At 43.2% G+C, this 23,200-nt stretch overlaps 1 protein-coding gene across 3 annotated transcripts in view; it reads left to right on the plus strand.

The window, feature by feature from the left end:
• Positions 1-22,350, plus strand: part of EMB (embigin) — a 31,032-nt gene extending 8,682 nt beyond the window's left edge. Inside the window, exons 2-10 of one of the 3 annotated variants that reach the window (XM_028748966.2) lie at positions 501-581; positions 4,437-4,499; positions 6,590-6,785; positions 7,918-8,009; positions 14,828-14,967; positions 16,054-16,336; positions 17,167-17,203; positions 19,641-19,714; positions 20,446-22,350. In XM_028748966.2, coding sequence (XP_028604799.2) covers positions 501-581; positions 4,437-4,499; positions 6,590-6,785; positions 7,918-8,009; positions 14,828-14,967; positions 16,054-16,336; positions 17,167-17,203; positions 19,641-19,695 — 947 coding nt within the window. In that variant the 3' untranslated portion in view covers positions 19,696-19,714; positions 20,446-22,350. The remainder of the gene's footprint in view (positions 1-500; positions 582-4,436; positions 4,500-6,589; positions 6,786-7,917; positions 8,010-14,827; positions 14,968-16,053; positions 16,337-17,166; positions 17,204-19,640; positions 19,715-20,445) is intronic. The other 2 variants (XM_028748967.2, XM_028748968.2) reach the window with 2 other exon arrangements.
• Positions 22,351-23,200: the final 850 nt, after the last annotated feature.

Consider the following 23,200-nt stretch of genomic DNA (forward strand, 5'->3'; position numbering starts at 1 on the left):
GATCAATGGAGCTCTCCAGGTGTTGCCTTCCAGCTGAAACTGCTATTTTCTGTCCACATTCATGGGCAAATGATTTGGAGTACTCCAATATCATCTTTTGGAATGACTTAAGTTGCATTTTCCATGAGGCTTTGTTGCATGGAGGAGATGATGGACGGCAAGGGTGTGAGAAGGTTGACCAGTGTGGCCCACATGGCCTACCCTGTGTCCCTAAGCTAGCCTGCTGCCCACAGGTGAGATGGAGGATGCTCTCCTGTCTCTGTAAGCTTTCGTTCCAGTCTGGTTTGCTTTTCCCTGTACACGGAATGAAAGGCAGGTTGCCTGTTCATAACTTGTTGTCAAAGGATTGGGACGTTTGCTCACTGTGCCTGGATAAAATGTCCGCTCCATTCTCAGGATCCAGAAACATTTTTTTAAATAAATAAGATTAAAACAAGAATCTCGAAACTGTATCATAAAAAGAATAAATTTTTTTTACTCTTCTTTTTTATTGTATGTAGCTGATACTTCGACAGCACAAAATCCCAACCAGGAAACAACTTCCAGCAATGGAATTTTCTCTCAGAGAACTTCCACTTCAGGTAACAACCTATTATTATTTTCCAGTAGGGCTATTTTCTCATGTCTGCTGTTTCTACCAATAGTGATGACAGCACAAGATTAATCTGAGGGAGTTCGCACTCTAAAATATTCCAGTTATTGAAAGGAGGAAGATAAAGCTGAGGAACACCTTGTGTTTTACTTTTGCCCTGTAGGAGTCTTCTTGTCACTCATTCCAGGAGAAGCCTGTACCTTGTCATGTATTGATTGAGTTGCATTCTTCAGCCTGGGCAAGTGTACATGGTAGCTCCACTGATAAGATTGTGTAGGCAAAACAGAAACAACAAGTATTGCAGCCCCTTGTAACTTAAAAAGAGGCACGTAGCAAAATTCTCAAGGCTGCAATTCACGCATCCTTTAAGCTGGGGCTAGGCACATTCCCACCCTCTCCTCCTCCTCTCTTAATAAATGCAGAAAAACTAGATTTATTACCTGGATTCTTGCTGGCATGGACATGAACCAGACCCCAGCTTTTGCACCTCTTACCCCCTACTAGAGAACCCAGTTAGCATTGGGGGGGGGCGCAGTTTCAGCAGCCTCAGACACCTACAGGCACATTTGCACCACACATATAAAGCACATGACTTCCCCCAAAAAGTCATGGAGACTGCAATTTACCCACACAGGTGTGCCAATCCCAGTGTTCTTAACAAACTAGAGTTTCCACAATTCTTGAGGGGACTCATGTGCTTTATACATGTGTTGGTTGTGCTTGGATATATGGTGCAGATCTGTGATGTGCACCATACACTTAAAGTACATGGTGTCCCCCCCCCAAAAAAAATCCAGGAAGTGTAGTTTAAGGGTGCTGAGAATGATGGCTCTGCAAAGGGGTAAACCACAGTTTCCAGGATTCTTTGGGGGAAGTAATGTGCTGTAAATACACACAGTGCTTTTCTTCTAGGAAAAAAGGTGTTGGTACTGTGTCTAGACAGCATCTTAAAAAGCAGAGACATCACCTTGCCAACAAAGGTCCGTATAGTTAAAGCTATGGTTTTCCTAGTAGTGATGTATGGAAGTGAGAGCTGGACCATAAAGAAGGCTGATCGCTGAAGAATTGATGCTTTGGAATTATGGTGCTGGAGAAGACTCTTGAGAGTCCCAAGGACTGCAAGAAGATCAAACCTATCCATTCTTAAGGAAATCAGCCCTGAGTGCTCACTGGAAGGACAGATCGTGAAGCTGAGGCTCCAGTACTTTGGCCACCTCATGAGAAGAGAAGACTCCCTGGAAAAGACCCTGATGTTGCAAACCTGGAGGGCACAAGGAGAAGGGGACGACAGAGGACAAGATGGTTGGACAGTGTTCTCGAAGCTACCAGCATGAGTTTGACCAAACTGCGGGAGGCAGTGGAAGACAGGAGTGCCTGGCGTGCTCTGGTCCATGGGGTCACGAAGAGTCGGACACGACTAAACGACTAAACAACAACACTGTTTACAGTGTACCTCTGGATACGAACAGGATCCGTTCCGGAACCCCGTTCGCATTCTGAAGCAAACGCAACCCACGCCTGCGCGTGTGTGGGTCACGATTCGCTGCTTCCGCGCATGCACATGACGTCATTTTGACCGTCTGCGCATGCGCAAGCGGCAAAACCCGGAAGTAACCCGTTCTGTTACTTCCGGGTTGCCACAAAGTGCAACCCGAAAGTGCTCAACCTGAAGCAACTTCAACCCGAGGTATGTCTGTACTGTTGAGAACCCCCAGAAGAAGAAGAAAAAATCACTGAGTATACAGTATGTGCAGCCTAAGTCTTGGCAGTATGGCCTACAGGAAACAGTGTATTTAAAAAACAAAACAAAAGTGGTCTGGTTGAACTGGAGGCTACTCCTACCTGAGCCCATGCCAGCCTGCCTTACTTACAAGCATTCCAGAGGGTGGAACTGTCTCTCATTTTAATATCAGCATTGCCGTTTGTTGAACGCGGCTGAGTTAGGAGTATAGGAGCACAACTAGAACTAGTTGGCTCCAACTGTTGCTGGTTATACCTAATGTTGGGCTCCCTGTCTTCCACCCTCCCAGTCCCAATGGACACTAGCTGCTGCCATTCCGTTGCATGTCAGATATCAAGCTGTTTCAGTTGCTTATCAGGCCAAAGGGGCCCAGCCCAGGAAATGCTAGACGATCTCATTTGTGCTCATTGTGTCACCTAGCCCACGGTTACATTTCGGGAAGTTCTGCTGTTTATTTCTCAACTTCCTGTACAGGTTTCCTGTAGTGGGTGTTTGGTGGGCTGCTGCCCTCTTGCACTGTTTTGTGGGCTTCTGGGAAGCATCTGATTGGCCAATGGCGGAAACAGGATGCTGGGCTGAAGTGGTCCCTTGCTCTGACCCAGCAGGGCTCTTCTTTTGATGCTCTGAAGCTCCATTCAGCAATCTTCCCCTCCAGAACCATCAGCCAAGGCATCCCAACAAACAGCTGCCTTTGAAACAACTCCTTAAAATAAAATGCAGCCTTTGCTCCAAAACATTTTCTCTCATCCACAGGAAGGGAGGAGCTTTTAACACACACACACACACACACACACACACACACACACACACCTCCCCAGCAACTCACATATTATATAAGAATGAAAAGAAGCCAGACCCCTGCAGTGTCGGAAGACTTTTTCATACTCCAAAACGTTTTGAAAGAATATTAGGGTGGCTCTGATTTTCAGCAACCTAGGCTTGGTCTCTGGAATGTATTCTTCCTAAATATCTCAGACCATGATCACAGCTATACAGGGCCAAGGAAAACATTACTTTAAAAGTGTTCCTGCACTTAATGTGCCCATTCTTCTGCAAGGGTCAAGACAATGGCAGGCAGGCAGGGGGCATTTAACCCTTTGTTGATATTCAAGAGTCGCCCCCCCATGCTATTTGCATTGGGAGGAACAATCCTTGGGCTACACTGGGAATAAGTGCTGGAGAGAGGGGTTTCCCCCCCCCCCCAGCATTGTGTGTTTATGTCTGTGTGCATGTCTGCATTAAGATCTCCCCCTTTGTCTTGCCATAGTTTCTATACTGCTTTTCCTCTTCCTCATGGCAACTACTTACGTTTGCATTTTGGTTTGTTTTTTTAATTGCCTGTTAAATTTGGTAATGCATTTCACCTTACTGTAATGCATGTGACTTTACATTGAGTTTGGCTGATAGTTGGTAGTTTAGTGTGGCCCATGGTTTGTAGAAGGGAAGTCAAATCTGCAGTGACAGCTTGTAAACGATTTTGTGATTAAAAATGTGCCCTTAGGGCACTGTTCACTTCAGATGAAGACTTCTTAAGAGTCAATTTCAAGACAGAGCAACTCCAGTTTACAGGAGCTGCTGATTGCAAAGGCCTCTAACTGAGACCCTGGAGAGCTGCAGGCAGAGTGGACCAATTGGGACCAGTGGTCTGCTCAGAATAAGGCAGCTTCCTATGTTCATTACAAAGTGCATTTCTGTCCTACCTCTCTTCTAAGCATCACGGAATGGCATAAAAGATCTACCTTCCACTGAGTCTTCTTGGTCTTACTCCAACTCTGCATAACTCAGCTTGCCCCAACCTGGCATCCTCCAGATGTTTTGGATTATATCTGCAGCCAGTACAATCATGGTCAATAGCCAATGTGTGGAGGAAAATATATAGAGCATAAGGGTATCAGAAAATGAACTAGGAGGATAAGGAGAAGCTCTGGGCACAAGGCTGTTTTTAGTGGCAGCCCAATGTTCTTTATGAAATGTACTTCTGCTCCTGTGGTCCTTATATTTTTGATTCCATTAAAGAATGTTAAAAGAGCAAATTAATCTTCTGCTGAATCTTGTTCTGCTCGATATGAAAATAAACCTAGTCTCAACTTTTGTTTTTGGCAGCTCCACGTTCCGTTACACAAGCGCCGATCCTGCCTTTCAAGAAGTATAATTTAACCATGAAGGGTATGTTTTCTCCTCTTAATCTTGAACATTGATTGGTAGTAGAGAAGTCATGCTAATTTGGTTTCTTTTGCGGGGGAGTGGGGGGCGGGGAACCACAAGTAAGATTCCAGCTATCATGGCCTTGGAGATAAATTTCAAAACATTGGATCAAAATTTTCTAGAGTAGCTAAAAGCTAGAGAACAAATTGTGGGGTGGGGGTGGTTGGAAACTGCTTGCATTTAACGCTGGGCTGAGATGGACAGTCTTTATGATGATGCTTTATGGACTTCATGGGCTCCTTTGGCAGTGTGTGTGGGCTACACAGCTAATAAATACTTTTATTTGAATTTTTGCCATTAAATAATTACGTCAAAAAGTATGCGGATAGAAACCAAACATGTCTGACTATTTAAGTCCCGAATCCAAAGTACACCTTATAAGCAGCTGTGCAGGAAACTACAGTGAACCATGTGTGTCTGAGGTTACCCACAGAGTATTTCTTTTTCATATCAGACCAAGCCCTATGGTTTTGCTGCTACCCTTTTCTGAGTTGCTCCATAGGGATACATTCTTAAACCAGTTTGTCAAGTGTCTCCCTTTTTGTTAAAAAAGAGACAGAGTTATTTTAGCGCTCCTTTTTGATCATGCTGGGCATGGGCCCTCTTACCAATGATATTTAAGCTGCTTGAGTAACCTTTTTTTAGGCTGAACAGTCAGGGATAAATTGCTTCACATAAAATAAACACTGAGTTATTAGAGGTATTTCACAGAATTTATATGGAGGAAAATTAGTTGAACTTAACCCAGTGGAACTGTGATTCGAGGAGGAGGAGGAGGAGGAGTTTGGATTTGATATCCTGCTTTATCACTACCCGAAGGAGTCTCAAAGCGGCTAACATTCTCCTATCCCTTCCTCCCCCACAACAAACACTCTGTGAGGTGAGTGGGGCTGAGAGACTTCAAAGAAGTGTGAGTAGCTCAAGGTCACCCAGCAGCTGCATGTGGAGGAGTGGAAACGCGAACCTGGTTCACCTGATTACGAATCTACCGCTCTTAGCCACTACACCACACTGGCTCACAATAAGAACAATAAGAGCCTGCTGGATCAGGCCTAAGGTCAATCTAGTCCAGAATCCTGTTCTCACAGTGGCCAACCAGACACCTGTGGGAAGTCTACAAGCTGGTCATGATTGCCGCAGTGCTTTGCCCACCTGTGATTCCCAGAAACTGATATTTAGAGGCATACTGCTTTGTGGACCTCACACCAAAAGGCTTCTCTGTCTTAGTTGTCATGGACTGGTTGGATGCTGAGGAATGGTGGGAGGAGCCAGCAGGTGAACCAAGGGAAGAAGGCTTAGAGCCAAGGGAGTAGTGGGGGGACAACAATGAGTGGTTAGAGGGAGAAGACTGGGAAGAGGAAGTATTGGAAGCTGAAGACTTAACAGGGCTTAGTGAGCTGGGAGAGTCTGTAGCAGAGAGAAGTCCAGAATCGGAGGCAGAAGCTGAAGCAGGAGAGTGGAAGGAGGGAGGCCAAGAGTCAGAGATGAGTCAGGCTGGCAAAGAGGCATGGTTGTCTCTCCCTCATGCTGTGACAAGCTCCCCTCCCCTCTTGTCTCCCAGAACCAGAAAGGTATGAACAGGACAGAGGAGAGGTTGGCTGCACAAAGGCACAGTCTCAGATTGCTTGGGAAAAATCCTGGGGAGGAGGGGACTTAGATGGCAGTGAAGAGGGTGGGGACTTTCAGTCACAGTAACTGATTTTCATGGAGTAAGACCACCAGGAATAAGCTGCTTTGCTCATTAAAATCACGTTTTTGCCAAAAAAGAGTTAACTTCAAATTTGGACTCTGGTTACTGACTAGCACTCGCCTGTGACACTTGCTGATGCAAATGCCTGACTTATCAATGCACTGGGAGTATTTACTTCTAAGCAAGTCCCTGAAATTGATGGAAATGACAGTTTTAAGTGTGTTTGGTAGAATTGCAGAATGGTAGGGCTTTTCTAATGTCCTCATTGCAAAATTAATCTGGATTTAAACTAGTGTATGTGCAACCAATAGTCTGTTGTTGTTTTTAAAAAAGTTACATAATTTCTTTTTATTTTCCATAGATTCCCCTAAAGATTCAGTGCTTAAAACCATCATTTTACAGAGTCCAGCTGAGCTTGAACTGTTGTGTAGTTTGGTTCTTAAGCCTTCTATGGATGTGGAAGAAATTGAGGTTGTTTGGAAGAAGGAGAACGAAACAATAAAAAATGACAGAATCTTCAAGAATGAAAGCAAGAACAGCTGGTGCAGTCGACATGAGTGAGTGGCCTTTCTGATTTGCCTAGTGTATTACAGCGTTTGCAAGGAAGGAAGGTTTGATGCAGACAGGTATACTGGCATTGCTCCCCCCCCCCCCCAGTTGATGATCTTCTGCAGGATATGAAAAATGATTCTGATAAAAAACATTGCATTTGCAGTGAAGAGGAGAGCTTAACTACGAGAGCCACAGGACGGCTACTGCAAAGGGCATCCTTGTGTCAAGTTTTTCCTTTCCATTCATGATGTGTAGTGGCATTTACATGGTGTCATAAAGACAGATGTGCCCCAGGTGGGAGGCATGTGATCTACCAGGTCATGTTGGAGTTCAACTCCTATCACTGATTTGGCATGGCCAGTCGTTGGGGATGAAGAGATTTGTGGTCTAGTAACATCGTCGGAAGGGACGCGGGTGGCGCTGTGGGTTAAACCACAGAACCTAGGACTTGCTGATCAGAAGGTCAGCGGTTCAAATCCCCACGATGGGGTGAGCTCCCATTGCTCGGTCCCTGCTCCTGCCAACCTAGCAGTTCGAAAGCACATCAAAGTGCAAGTAGATAAATAGGTACCGCTCCAGCGGGAAGGTAAACAGCGTTTCTGTTCGCTGCTCTGGTTCGCCAGAAGCAGCTTAGTCATGCTGGCCACATGACCCGGAAGCTGTATGCCGGCTACCTTGGCCAATAAAGCGAGATGAGCGCCACAACCCCAGAGTTGGTCACAACTGGACCTAATGGTCAGGGGTCCCTTTACCTTTAACATCTTCAGAACCCATCACTGATTTTAAATTTGAGAGGTGGAGATCTCAACACATGTCATTTTTGTTGGTGGCCACATAATGGGTAACTAAGTTTCACCTAATGGGTAAATATTCACTGTAAGTTCCACCAGTAGTATTTTATCTGTGGTGGTTTGTTCACACAAGATGCACTGCCCATCAATTGATCTGTTGCATGTGCTACAGTTTGCAGTCTTCCATGAATCTGGAATATCCTTGTTTTAGCAATTTTGCCTTCACTCTCTAATTCTACTTTCAGTTTTTGCTTTGTGAAGTTAGTTCCAGCTTCTTATCACTCCTTTTTATTTTATTTTTAAAATAGTCATATAACATCAATTATATAATGCTTCTTCTGTTAAGGGTAAATGTCACAACAAGAGACCAACTTGGAAGCTATACTTGTGTTTATAAAACCAAACCTGAAGAAGTTAATTCTACATTTCATTTGCAAGGTAAGATCATGAAATGGTTGCTTCTTTCGTGATCCTATTTATTCATAGTGATTTATTCATAACCACAGGGTTTTATTGCCCAGTTATCACTTTCAATGAGCATTTGTGCTAATAGCAATAAAATCCCATGAAGCCAAATTGGGGGAGGGAGTTCAGCATTTTCTTCTCTCCAAAATACTTGTTGGGTTTCACCCATCCCTGTTTATGATGCTTTGCTGATATAGAGTTAGCAGTAGAGAGATCTCATGGAAAGCAGTAGAGAGATCTCATTGCCTTCCTGTCCAACTCTATCTTGTAATTGGACTTATAAAGCAAATGCGAATGCCTGTGGAAGTGGGCTTTGGTGCATCATGGTGGGCTGAGCATTGAAGAACACTAGGACCATAATGGAAGGGAAAGGATGGTGGAGGCAGAACGTGAGAAGAGAGGGTATGGTATGTTGATTTACAGTGGTACCTCGGGTTACAAACTTAATATGTTCCAGAGGTCCGTTCTTAACCCGAAACCATTCTTAACCTGAGGCGCGCTTTCGCTAATGGGAGCTTCTGCTGCCGCTACGCGATTTCCGTTCTCATCCTGAGGCAAAGTTTGTAACCCAAGATACTACTTCCAGGTTAGCGGAGTTTGTAACCTGAGGTGTTTGTAACCTGAGGTACCACTGTACTTATATTCAGGGTTAGCCACCTTTTTTTGCCCCCAAACCAAAAATATTTGTTTGTTTTCACAGGGAATTAAATGTATGCAATACTTAGGCCCTCTCTCCCAAGGTGAAAGCAGCTTGTAGTGATGTAAACTAGTTGAAATGAGAACAGCATGAGTCTTACATGCAGAAAAAGTTGCACCAGAAACTATCTGCATGCAGAACTATTGTAAAGGAAAACAGAAATGGGCTTCATTTATTGTACACTGCACTGGGCATTTATTCTTTCTGTAATAGGTACCCCATCTTTCTGCCAAGGGGCTCAGGATGCATAAACCCCTTCCACACTTTCTATCCTTGCAAACCTGGGAAACAGATTAGGCTGAGAGACAGTGACTGGCCCCATCTGCATTACCCATTATGTGACATTGGGTCTTGACACCACTGACATACTTATACTTTTGCAGCAGTTTACAAGTATAAAAACCAATGACTCAAAAACACTAAAATATGAACACACGTAATGAAAATATGCAATCCAACAATAACAATAATAGCAAGTTCTATAAGAAAGCATACCACTTGGAGCAAGCAACATTTTTAAACGTTATCATTTTATCTTTAAGTTGCATACGTGAGTGCAGTACTGAATGTAATATTTTCAACTTTTTTATTATGTGGTTTGTGGGGGGGTGGTTTCCGGTGGGGGGGTTGTTTTTAAATTTATATATTTGTTCCTGGAGTTGAAGTTCTATCTAATGTCCTGAGTTTTTGTTTTTTTGTTTTTCACTTTGTTTCCCCTGCCCTCTCCTTCAAACCTGCCCAGGATTTGCAACAGTTTTTACTGTTTTTACTGATGCTTTCCCTTTTTACTGAAATGGGATTGTAAGAAAGGTACCTTGATGTAAGATGATATTTTACTGAAGATGCAAGTTGCTGAATTATTAAGATGGGGCTAAATATAGAACGGATAGGACACAGTGATGGATGCCACTTAAATATTAATGATGTTCTGCCTTTGTATATGCCATAACTATTTCAGAGTTGAGAGCAAGTATGTTTTGAAGAACTTTCACTTGAACTCTTAATAAATTAACCTTCAATTTGCTAGTTGTGGGGATACTTGTGGAAAAGCAGCAGCCAAACCATCTTAAAAAGCAGCTGTTTCACAGGATTAGAATTTCATTATTGCAGAGTCAAGTTTTGCATTTAACTTGTGAGAAAAGGACATTGGGTTTCAGTAATACTGTTTTTTGAAATATTTTTTTCTGATCTAGGTAATATCCAATAATGCATCCTTCATTTGCTGGGGTGGATCTAGACACAGGTTCAAAAGCGATAAATAAGTCAGAAGTTAAATTGTTACAACAAACGGGGGGGGGGGGGAGCCTATGTAACAATCCATATAAACTCCTTTTTGCTCTCTGGCACCAATTGGTGTGGATGTTTATAATGCATTCAAAACGTATTGTGACGAATGTAGCGAAGTCTCTGGTCATTCCCAAAAGAAACCAGTTTACATGGTGCTGGCAGATATGGCCACTTCCTGTGGAACTGGGGTAGCTATCATGGTGTGCTCCAGATCTGCTGGACTACAGTTTTCACAATTCCTGGCCACGCTAGCTGTGGTTGAAGGAGTTATAGTCCAAAAACTCTGAAGGGCACCATTTTGACTACCTGTGAGTCATGGAGACTGTTATGCATTCATAAGTCTGTGTGTGCCTGAGCTTGAGTCTGGACTATGGATTCTGAGCCCCTGTGTTCTGATTTGATACATGATATCCAATCACAGCCCCTTCATGGATCACTGCCTTGCCGTGGCGAAGGGGCTTGAAGAACTCAGAGAAGCTATGAACTACGCCGAGCAGGGCACACAAGATGAACAGGTCATAGTGGAGAGTTTCGACCAAACGTGATCCACCTGGAGGAGGAACCGGCAAGCCACTCCAGTATCCTTGCCAAGAAAACTCCATGGACAAAGACAACAGGCATATAAAAGTTATGACGCTGGAAGATGAGCCCCTCAGGTCGGAAGGCGTCCAACATGCTACTGGGGAAGAGCGGAGGGCAAGTACAAGTAGATCCAGAGCTGATGAAGCGGCTGGGCCAAAGCCGAAAGGACGCTCAGTTGCGGATATGCCTGGAAGCGAAAGGAAAGTCCAATGCTGTAAAGAAAAATATTGCATAGGAACCTGGAATGTAAGAACCATGAACCTGGGTAAGTTGGAGGTGGTCAAAAATGAGATGGCAAGAATAAATATTGACATCCTGGGCATCAGTGAACTAAAATGGACGGGAATGGGCGAATTCAGTTCGGATGACCATCACATCTACTACTCATTTCACACGCTAGCAAGGTTACTCATTTCACACAATTGCACTCATTTCACACGCTAGCAAGGTTATGCTTAAAATTCTACAAGGAAGGCTTAAGCAGTATGTGGATCGAGAACTCCCAGAAGTGCAAGCTGGATTTAGAAGAGGCAGAGGAACCAGAGACCAAATTGCAAACATGCGCTGGATTATGGAGAAAGCTAGAGAGTTCCAGAAAGACATCTACTTCTGCTTCATTGACTATGCAAAAGCCTTTGACTGTGTCGACCACAGCAAACTATGGCAAGTTCTTAAAGAAATGGGAGTGCCTGATCACCTCATCTGTCTCCTGAGAAATCTCTATGTGGGACAAGAAGCTACAGTTAGAACTGGATATGGAACAACTGATTGGTTCAAAATTGGGAAAGGAGTACGACAAGGCTGTATTTTGTCTCCCTGCTTATTTAATTTATATGCAGAATACATCATGCGAAAGGCTGGGCTGGATGAATCCCAAGCTGGAATTAAGATTGCCGGAAGAAATATCAACAACCTCAGATATGCAGATGACACAACCTTGATGGCAGAAAGTGAGGAGGAATTAAAGAACCTTTTAATGAGGGTGAAAGAGGAGAGCGCAAAATATGGTCTGAAGCTCAACATCAAAAAAACGAAGATCATGGCCACTGGTCCCATCACCTCCTGGCAAATAGAAGGGGAAGAAATGGAGGCAGTGAGAGATTTTACTTTCTTGGGCTCCATGATCACTGCAGATGGTGACAGCAGCCACGAAATTAAAAGACGCCTTCTTCTTGGGAGAAGGGCAATGACAGGCCTAGACAGCATCTTGAGAAGTAGAGACGTCACCTTGCCAACAAAGGTCCGTATAGTTAAAGCCATGGTTTTCCCAGTAGTGATGTATGGAAGTGAGAGCTGGACCATCAAGAAGGCTGATCGCCGAAGAATTGATGCTTTTGAATTATGGTGCTGGAGAAGACTCTTGAGAGTCCCATGGACTGCAAGAAGATCAAACGCATCCATTCTTAAGGAAATCAGCCCTGAGTGCTCACTGGAAGGACAGATCGTGAAGCTGAGGCTCCAGTACTTTGGCCACCTCATGAGAAGAGAAGACTCCCTGGAGAAGACACTGATGCTGGGAAAGATGGAGGGCACAAGGAGAAGGGGGCGACAGAGGACGAGATGGTTGGATAGTGTTTTCGAGGTTACCAGCATGAGTCTGACCAAACTGCGGGAAGTAGTGGAGGACAGAGGTGCCTGGCGTGCTCTGGTCCATGGGGTCACGAAGAGTCGGACACGACTAAACGGCTAAACAACAACAAATCCAATCACAGAACATTTCAGGATTTGGGCCATCGACCCTTAAACTCTGAGTTACGATTCGCAGCTTGGGAGTTTAGACAGCCAATCACGGTGGGAGTGGGAGTGGCCCAGGCCTCCAGAAATGTATATAAGCAGTTGCTTTGCCCTTATTGTTCAGTTCTGTTAGTTCAACAAAGGTTCTTGCTGTTATCACTGTGTCTTGCTTCATGGGAACCCACCTACACTTCAGAGGCTCTGCAATGAGAAAAGTGATCAGGGGAGAGAGTAGAAAGCCCAATCTTTATTCATCGTTCTTATTGTGGAAGCTTTGTTTGTATCATGAGTATGAAATGTATTTCCCTATCCTAGGCATGCTTCCTCAGAGGTCTACTGTAGTCAACTGCAGCCTTAGGCTGCAATTTTAGACATGCCTCCTTGCGGGGGTAGGTTCTACTGTATTCAATGTGTCTTCTGAGTAGATATGTATAGGAGTCTGCTGGTGAGTCTTTTATTATCAAGTGAATTGAAACTGGCTTTTTATATGGTTTCCATTGGTCTCCCATTTAGCTTCAGCTAAGTTGCAAAATACAATGGTGCAGCTAGTCCTGGAGCTCAGGGCCAAAGTTGAGGTCTCTACAGCCTGTTTTCCCTTCCAAATGATTGCCCAGAGAATGGCAAACAAGCTTTCTTTTTTAAAAAAAGATAAAATCATTTTACTGTATAGTCATGTGGCAGCTAGCCAGACATATGGTTGCAGATGTTGAGCTTAATTTTACTTTAAAAATATATCACCTTTTTTGCAACAAAACTGTACTTGTTCTCAAATGTGTGTTGAATCTGGGCAGCAGATATAAATGGTACCATATTCTGCATAGCCTACAAGTGTTCCAGATAAACTGGGACATCTTGTGTTTTATTGCAAGAGACTGGCAGCCATTTTGGTTGCTGGGATCTTGTCCAGTTTTGCAGCACAAAAGTGCTGGGGGGGTGTGATCTTGCGTGGGGTCAAAAAACATGCATTTGGTGGCACTGTACTTGAAAAATAGCGCTTTGGGGGCGGGGAATTGTGGTGTGAAATTATGACAACCAAAATGGCTGCCATGCTATCATGATAAAAAAATGGGAAGATGGCATCTGAGAAGATGGCGTCCCAGATTTTGGCTTAAAACTCTTGGAATGTATGTATTCTGTAGTCAAGACAGTGCTTTGATTTTAGTGAGTTTAAAATGTGGATACATGCTCTGTGTATTTCATTTCTTATTTTAAAATCGGTGGAGGCAAACCTCTTTAAAAAACAACAACATTGAACATATTGATGCTGTTTTAAAGCATGGAATGGGGGCAGAGACCGAAGAAAAGTTAATTGTGAGCCTCATAGTTGAAGTAATGCATATGGCTGTTGAAAGCTTTGTGCTGCCCCAGTAAGGCACCATTTCAAAACACAATGGGATGGCTATGTCCATGTCATGTTCACTCTCCTCCCCACCCCACCCCTTTTGGCTGACACCTCCGCAGACCCAGTCGTCATCGCTTATTCTGAGCAGCAAAACAGTGCGTGCTATCTAAGAAGGAAAACTTTCATTAAAACAGAGCAGCATGACAAAAGAGATCACGCTCTGCTGACGAACATTAATCAGACTGAGAAGCAGTGATGCTAATCAGATACATTTGGTTTCGTGCTTTATATGCTGAGCTCTAATTTATCGGAGAGATTAAAGCAATATGTTTTAACAGCGCTCTGCTTCTCAGTTGGCTGAACCCCTATTTACACGAAGAAAGGAAATGCAGGAAGGACATTGAATGGATTGCTTGTGTTTGGCTCTTTTGAGGCCAGTTCTCTTTTCCTTGCTCTGGTTCATACATCCATCTGGGAGAAATTAGCATGGTCTAGGATTGGCAGAGGCCCCTTCTGTAACAATAGCAAAGATAAGGAAGTAGCAGATCCTCCAAGTGTCCCTATTTTGCAGGGACAGTTCTGGATTTACAGAAGACATCCCAGTTTCTGATTTGATCCCAGAATGTCCCGCTTTCCCTTAAAGGTAAAGGTACCCCTGCCCGTACGGGCCAGTCTTGACAGACTCTGGGGTTGTGCGCCCATCTCACTCAAGAGGCCGGGGGCCAGCGCTGTCCGGAGACACTTCCAGGTCATGTGGCCAGCGTGACAAAGCTGCATCTGGCAAGCCAGCGCAGCACACGGAACGCCGTTTACCTTCCCGCTGGTAAGCGGTCCCTATTTAACTACTTGCACCCGGGGGTGCTTTCGAACTGCTAGGTTGGCAGGCGCTGGGACCAAGCAGCGGGAGCGCACCCCGCCGCGGGGATTCGAACCGCTGACCTTTCGATCGGCAAGCCCTAGGCGATGAGGCTTTTACCCACAGCGCCACACGCGTCCCGCTTTCCCTTAGGACACCCCTATTTTCATCAGAGGAATGTTGGATGGTATGGAGTTATTCATAGGTGTTGTAGATCCTTGGATGCATCCTTTCACAAGTGGTCTTAAAAAAATGCTGCCTGAAGTATCACAAGTGTTTTGTTTTTTCCTTAGTGCCTGAACCTCATGGAAAATCTGAGCGCATAATCAGTTACGTAGGCGATTTTGTGGTCCTGGCGTGTTTGGTTGGCAGTGAAACCCACCAATATAACCCATCTTCCTGGGTTTGGTATACAAAGAATGGAAGTGAACAGGTGAGGTTCTGCTTGATAAAGGACGCACACATACATCATTCAGTACTTTTATAGAAAGCTCTCTTCAAATGCAGTCTAGAAATGGGATAAGCGTTGGACACAGGGATACTCATGATGCAGAAAATACATTCATAAAGCCGTATCGTTTTGAGGATTCCATTTTCTTTTGAGCCTACGACCTAGCTTAACTGAAAATGCCTATGGCTGCTTACCTTTTACTGTACAGAGCACTGAAAAGAATAAAATCTATCGTGGCCAATGTATGCATGAAAAGAGAGCCGACTAGGCATGGCAATTGTGATTAATCTTGAATTGATTTGTAGACAGATGAAAGAGGATATTGGGAGGCATTTAATGAATAGGGAAATGAGTCAAAGTCTTAGTAAAGAAAGACACTGAAAATGATTATACGTACTCACATGATATTGCATGATCTGAAGAGCGAAAAGATTTTGATTGGTTCAGGATAATGTCATTGGATTCCATCTGTTAAGATTGCTGTGGTCCTTTGATTGGTGAATAGAAATCACGTGATGCTGGTAATGGGAAACTGTTTATGCTGACATTTTGTGACTGGTGGGCTGCCCTATATTTCAGTGCTCGGTCCTGGGGATAGGAAGTTTCTGAGAACCCTGCCCTATTGAACTTTGGGCATTGTAGGTTTATTGAGGTACCTTAACAGATTCCTACCACTAGTGCTTTTCTTCTAGAGGGAAAAAAGGTGTTGGTACTGCAAACCCTTGAGTACCTCCAGAAAAAAAGCACTGCCTACCACCTTTACTAGACTCTAGTCCCCAAAGTTTAAGTTTGTGGACTAAGTAGTAGACTGTGTCCTGGGTAGGAGAACATTTGCCCAAGGAAAACATAAGCTTGCATTCAAACCCCTGGCCCAAACCAGGCTGTCAATCAAGTACTTGTGAATTGCGGCATTTCCTTTTCCCTTTCTGCTTTTCCATTGCGTATTTAGTTTCCCTGTTAGGAGTATTCCATTCCCATATTTGAATTCCTACATTCTGAACTTCCAGTGCTAACATGAGTCCATTTTGTGTCACCCTGCTAATGCTTGTGAACTTGTTTTTGTACCAGGTGGCTATTAATACTACTCTGATGCCAGAAAAGTACACCATTACCCAAGAGCATGCCAACATGACAAAACTGAAGATCATGGGTCTCTCTGAGGAAGATACTGGGGTTTACTCGTGTGAAGCCGTGTTTCCTCTAGGTGCAAGAAAAGGCGAAGTGTCTCTCAAAGTTCTCACCTATATGACACCCCTCAAGCCATTTCTTGCAATAGCCGCTGAAGTTGTCCTTTTTGTTGCTATTATTTTTGCCTATGAAGCGTGCACCAAAAAGAAAGAATTTCAAGTTGGTAAGATATAGGAGGAGCACACTTTTGCCACACATGCCTACACTACACAAATTGGATTTCTAGGGTTCGCTATAATTCTTCAGTAAAACCCAGTATACCCCAACGTGGTGCCAAACAGATGTTACTGGACCACAGCTTCCATCATCGCTGATGATAGGCCATGCTGACTGGAGATAATGGGACTTGTAGTATAAAACCTCTGGAAGACACCACATTGGGAAAGCCTGGATTAACCAGTAATCTGCAATGTAAGATGATCTGAAAAGGGGCCGCAGGTTAGCCAAGCTTGCCCTAGAGAAAGAAATGACATAAATCAAATTGGATGGTATTTTCTAGTGTTTAGAGGACTTGGGAGCCAACTCCTAGGGGCCAAGGTCCTTTCGCTTGTCCTCCCTCCCAGTTGATGGGCATTGCCATTCAAATGGTGTGTGAGTGCCATGTCATGTGATCGATTATGTGGAGCAGGGCTTACCTGCCCTCTCAATATTTTATTAAAGGGACCCCTATTAGAGGACGTATTTTCCCACTTTAGATAAGTCACGGCATTATGTAGGCAAATATTATCTTCCTCTATTTGTAAGATTCACCTTGTGCATATTTGGGCATTTTCCAAAGTGGACAAAATAATTGGCATTCGGAAATTGCTGAATGATCAGTAAGTTTTGCTCTGCCTCAGCTGTGACTCCCAGTGTGTTTACATTGTGCCAGTGAGAACCACTTAGACCTTAATGCACTGGCCTGCTGATTTAACATGGCACACCTGTTCTTATGCTCCTGTTAATGCAACAATGGATATGTGAAATAATCACTGGATTTTCTTTGTCTCACAGAAGAAGTTGAAAAAGAATTTGAACAGACGGAGACCCTGTAAGTAGCGATTTTAATCTGTGTTTTTATATGAATGCTTAAATAGTGTGTGGTGAAAATTTAAGCAGCCTTGGCTATTGAGTTCGGTAGGTGTTGGATTGCACCCATTAATAGTGGCATTTTCAAGAAATGTTCTGTTCTTAATTGATGCCAGTTTGTAATTAAATGTAGGAATTCCAAATTAGCGTATTTTTCGCTCTATAACACGCACCTGACCATAACACGCACATCGTTTTTAGAGGAGGAAAACAAGGAAAAAAATTCTGAATGAAACAGTGGATGTATCATTTTTGTGCTTCATGCTGTGGCCACAGACGTGTGATCTGATGGTGAATTTGGGGTAGCTCAATGCAAAGATCCTGAGGATCCATGTGGATCCATGCTTTTTAACCACGTTTTTGCACCATTGCAGCCCCAGGCAACAGTGGGTGTGTGATTTTTGGGGGGCAGGCTGCTATGTGATCTGATGGTGAATTTGGGGTGGCCCAATGCAAAGATCCTGAGGATCCATGTGGATCCATGCTTTTTAACCACATTTTTGCACCATTGCAGCCCCAGGCAACAGTGGGTGTGTGATTTTTGGGGGGCAGGCTGCTATGTGATCTGATGGTGAATTTGGGGTGGCCCAATGCAAAGATCCTGAGGATCCATGTGGATCCATGCTTTGTAACTACATTTTAAGTGGGGAGTGAAGGAAAAACACAGAAGGGACAAGAGAGCGGTGTGCAGAGAAGCAGCTGGCTAAGAAAGCAGGAGTGGGATTTTACGGGAGGGAGGAAAGAAAGGCAAAAGTTTCCACAAACCGAAGCCAGCTTTCTCTCTCCTCCTGCATGTTTTCTGGCTGCCTGCGAGGAGCACGGAGAGGAATTAGAAGGAAAGACCTCTGCTTTCCCCTCTGCTTGCCTGGAGGGGAGGGGATTTGCCTGCTCTTTGTTCCGTTTGAGCAAACACAGCAACGAAACAGAGGAGGGTGGGCAGTAAGACCCTGAGGCAGAATGCAGGAAAGTAACCACTTCCTCTTTTCAGGTTTCCCTCTCCGACACAACGCACGATTGATTTTTGCTGATTTTTGTTCCTGCGCTCCCCTAATCGGCTCCAGGGACCCCCCCCCCCACATTGGCTCCATAACACGCACAGACATTTCCCCTTCCTTTTTAGGAGAAAAAATCTGCGTGTAATAGAGAGAAAAATACGGTATTTAGTCCCCCTGCATGACAGTCGCTCTCAAATTCCCAGGCAAAAGTCTGTACATAAGAAGGGCTCTCCTGGATCATGCCAAAGGTCTGCTCTCATAGTTGCACTCTGCTCTCATAGTTGTCTCTAGATGCCCATGGGAAGCCCACAAAGCAGAACATAAGTGCAGCAGAATTCTCCCCACCTGTAATTCTCAACAACCAACATTCAAAGGCATAGTGCCTGCAACAGTGGAGACAGAACACAGGAAGATGACTTATATCTGCTCAAATTATTTGTCCATCTAGTGGCTTCCCAGAGTCTCCAGTACAGCATCCCATCACTTCCTAGCTGATATTTTTAGTTGGAGATGCCAGGGGAAGATACCTACATTGGGTGTATTTCCTCCTAGATGGTACTATAACTCCCATCAGTACTAGCAAGCATAGCCAATGGCCAAGGATGATAGAAGTTGTAGCTTGGCAACATCTGGAAGGCCAGAGGTTCCCTACATGCTACTAAGCTAGTCTTTTCCCCCTGACAAGAACTTCTTCATACAGTGCAATTGGTATATAGAATTGACTGCCAGCTCTGCAGAATTAGATAAGATGACAGGAAGGATCTGAAACCTGCGGGACCAGAGATTCTCAGAGGACTGGAGTAAATATCTGAATTATTTGAAAAGCAATTGTAACAAACAGATTACACTTGTAGGACTGCAAGAAGTTTTGTAAGGAGGATTATGCGAAATACTGCATAGAAGATTATGAAGAGAGCTATTAGTTAAGGATAATTAAAAGTAATAGAGAAATTAAGAAATGTAGATTAAGTGATAAAGATTGAAAAATTTTCAGATGCGGTTGATGGAAGTCCAAAATATTGTATAAGATAAGAAAGTATGTTATTTGATTTTTGGAAATTATTTGTAAAAATCAATTAAAAATATTTAAAAAGGGAATTGACTGCAAGCTCATGCTCCCTAATAGATGTGTTTCAAAAAACTAATGAACAAATAGAGAGGGGAAGAGGAAAACAAACATGGGAGCTGTACATTCACTGGCTGATGGGTGGAACCAGGTTGGTCTTCCCCTTGTTATGGTGTTCTTCCTGGGCAGCATGCTCTTCTCTGGTTGTTAGTGAAGGTTACCCACATGAAAGGTGACAACAGAATAGTCTATCCAGAGAAAAGGGCAGCTCCAAACATAGGTAGAACAATGATTTGTGATGTTTACAGGCTTACGTTAATGTCACTTCTTCTGTACAGGAAAACGGAAGACAGCAATGGTGTGGAAAACAGTACCAGGCAAAGAAAGGTTTAAGTTCTTTGTGGAAGGGGCGGTAAGTTCAAAGTCCACTTGAAAGCTTTGGGGACTATCACGAAATTGAATAATAAGTACTCCTGTCTTGTTTCAGGGCTGCCTTGCAATCCCCAAATGTACAACTTCGCCCACCTTCACTGAAATGAGTAGAAAATGCTTTCAAAGAAGGGGAGGGGAAGGAGTGATACTATATTATTGCAAAAGATTGTTTATGGTATGTCCTAGAAACAGGAAGTTTTAAGAGAAGTCACCATGAGGCTCAGGTAGCTACCAAAGAAACTTTGCATCGAAATGAATGGGGGCTGTGCAAGAGCACTGCTGCTGTGGGGCTGGTGAATTGTCCTCTTACTGGAGGCCTACACAGCTTCAGACCTATCAAACTGACACAGTTCACCAGCCATGCATTGTGGCCAACCAAAGTTCTCATAATGCTTCTGGCTCTAGCGCTTGCTTAAGACTGCAGGAACAAGGGGCGTAGATGGTGATAGACCACTCATCTTAGTGTATCACACCAAAATTCTGGGCAGGAATACCATGACTGCATAATCTTGGCTGGCGATACTACAGATTTAAAAAGTGATGAGCATTAACCAGTATTTAAATTTGTATGCTGTCCTTCACCTGTAGATTCCAGAGTGATAAAAATACAAGATAACAGCACAAAATACGGAATAATATAATAATAACATAACCCCATCTTAGATCGTTTGGTACTTCTATATATAGTTATATGTGTTCTGTTCTGTTTAGATGAAAGAAACCTATTGGAAATCTGACACACTGGAAAACTTCAGGAAGATGCAGACAATGGAATCATTAACTACTTGGTTTCTGATTATGGTCTTTCTAGATACTGTATATGTAAAAATAGTGCTTTAAAATGCCTTTTTAGTAATGAATGTATGAAATGATGCTGATGTCATACAAGTACCGTCTGAACCCATGTTGCTATATGCAGTTATAATCAGTTTTACCAGTTTGGGCCTCTTGGCTACAGTAACCTGACCTTAACTTTCAGCTGTGAGTCTTAAGTATATATGAGATGCTTTTTTGTATATGAGGCTCAGCACTCACTGTAGAAGTTACTCAAGGCTTCAACTGATTGTTGTGTTAGGAAAGCAGTGCAGCAACAGACCTAATCCATACCAGCCATGAAGAAAAGATATAGCAGGTATACTGTTTGTATTTAGAATTCTACTGATAGTATGTTATGTCTTCACCCCCTTTAACCCAGAGCAGGTTTGCGCAAATTGAGTCAAGATGGCAACATTTTAGCCGCTCAGAAAATTTTGTGTAGACCCAAATGCTGCTCTTAGAATCTCAAGAATCACCCTTTTCTTTTTAGAGAAAAAATGCTTGGAGAAATCATTTTATATGTTCAGATAATAATTGAAGGGCTTGGAAACTAGACATCAAATAACAGCCCCTGCCTTTAGATTTTTTTTAGTTGTGATATTTTAACCAATAGTATTGTTTTCAAATATTTTCATGTAGTAATTCCAGGGTCCTGAGTTCGTCTGTCTGGCAATAGAGGTATGCTTTACATAAGTGCTGGACAGCCAAGGCAATAAGTTCTGGTAATTATGGTTATGTTACTGATTTATGACCTCACCAAAGAATTGTAAAATTACCACAAATCTCTGTATTAAGAAAAATAAAAGAACCGAGACATTTCTAAAATATTTTTTAAAGGCAATTATCTCCCATTTCTTGGATGTGTAGCTACATATTTCTGAATCCTGAAATTAATCTTTTAACCTGTTGCACAAATGCCCACTCTGAAAATTGGGCTGATACTGGTTACATTTTGTCTGTCTTTTGATGTTCCCAAGGATTTTGTAGTAAGAAAATTATCACTAAACCTGAACAAGTAAGGTTATCAGCCTCCATCAAATTTTCAGTGTGTTCAACTCACATGGACACTGACACAATCAAGCCATAGTTGAGATTTCTTAAGTGACAATAGCATCCTTCACCCGAGTATCAGAATTAGGACTGTGTAGAGCCTGCCCCCTTCAGCATTAGGCATGCTTCTGACTCCACCGCCAGACTCCACCATCCAGTTTGCATGGATTGCCTTTCTTGAAGGAGGCTATGCATAAGGAGCAGAGGCATTCTTGATGTAGACCCTGTGCCAATGATGGACACCTGCAGGTGGGACCACCCGCATGGCCCTGAGCCCAGTAGCTATGTCATCTCTGTACATTCAAACAACCCAAACCTTCCATCATGTTGCCCAGTGTAGTATAATTGTTCCAGGCTTGTCAGAAACCTGGGTATATAATGAGCATTATAGGAAGGGAAATAAGAGGCTGATTATCTAAACCTGTACAATTGCAATATGTGTGCAACTTCAGTTCTTCAAGCTCCTTCAGAGGTTAAGTCAGGGGGACAGTGTTTTCTCTTTCTGTATTCTGTGGGTATAATGTGAATTGAACTTTTATTTCATTAAGGACCAAAGTGGAAGCAGACAATATTATAAAGGATGCATAAATGTCTTTAAAAGTCTACCTGTACTACGAAATGTAAAGTCACTGGTTTTGATGAGCATTAAGGAGCAAAATGGGTAATGGTCTCTGGAGAGTTCCAGGATATTTATTTGATGCCTTAAAACTCATATGATACAAGGATTATTAAAGACCTGTGATTTCTGTACATCTCTGTGGGTATGTTTGTGTGAAACAGGAATTATCTCATGCATGATAGCCTAGAAACAAAAAAATATTTTGACAATAGAACGGTATTTTTACACACACAGTTCCGTATATTATATTCCATATCTATAATCCAGTTTCATCCCTTCTCACTTGTACATATATGATTTAAACTAACATTCAAAGGAGGGTTGCCAAATCATAAATGTAGAGAAGAAAACTTTAAAAAACGATAGGCGCCCCTCCCCCACACAGTCTTTTGCACTGAATGAAGTCTTCTCTCAAGTTCAAACCTTAACAACCTTGCAGCTGGTTCAGTTCCGCAGTTTATGATCTCATGTCTTCTAGCACACGCCTGTACTTCAGGCGAATTAAGCTCTAAATAACAGGAGAACCTCTGCTGCTTAATGGTGACGTCGGAGGGTTTTCAGAAGACAAAGTGCTTCTGCACTCAGCCCCTCCCTGCCTCCCACATTCCATGCTGGAGCAAGAGCCCCAGGTACCAAGACGATCTGTGAGTGAAGCCTGTCCTCACCCCCCCCCCCAGTCCCTGGGAGGAACTTGCAAGGATAATTACCCTCAATCATCCTTGTTTTTCCTTTGCCAATGATCTCCTGCTGTCGTGGGAGCTGCCTCCATTAAGGGGAACTGGAACCAGAACCGGAAGCCAAAGAACGGCACTTTGAGTGCAGAAGATTAAATTTTGTAATTGTATACTGGCTTACTGAGGAGTAGGCTCATTTAACTTGATGGGTTTACTTTTGACTAGTCGTGTACAAGATTGCTCTGATAATTTCTTAATAAAATAAGTAAAACTCTTTTAAAAACGAGTCAGTTAAGTGGCTGTATAT

The sequence above is a fragment of the Podarcis muralis genome, chromosome 11 (genome assembly GCF_964188315.1).
Source record: "Podarcis muralis chromosome 11, rPodMur119.hap1.1, whole genome shotgun sequence".
Classification (NCBI taxonomy): domain Eukaryota; kingdom Metazoa; phylum Chordata; class Lepidosauria; order Squamata; family Lacertidae; genus Podarcis; species Podarcis muralis.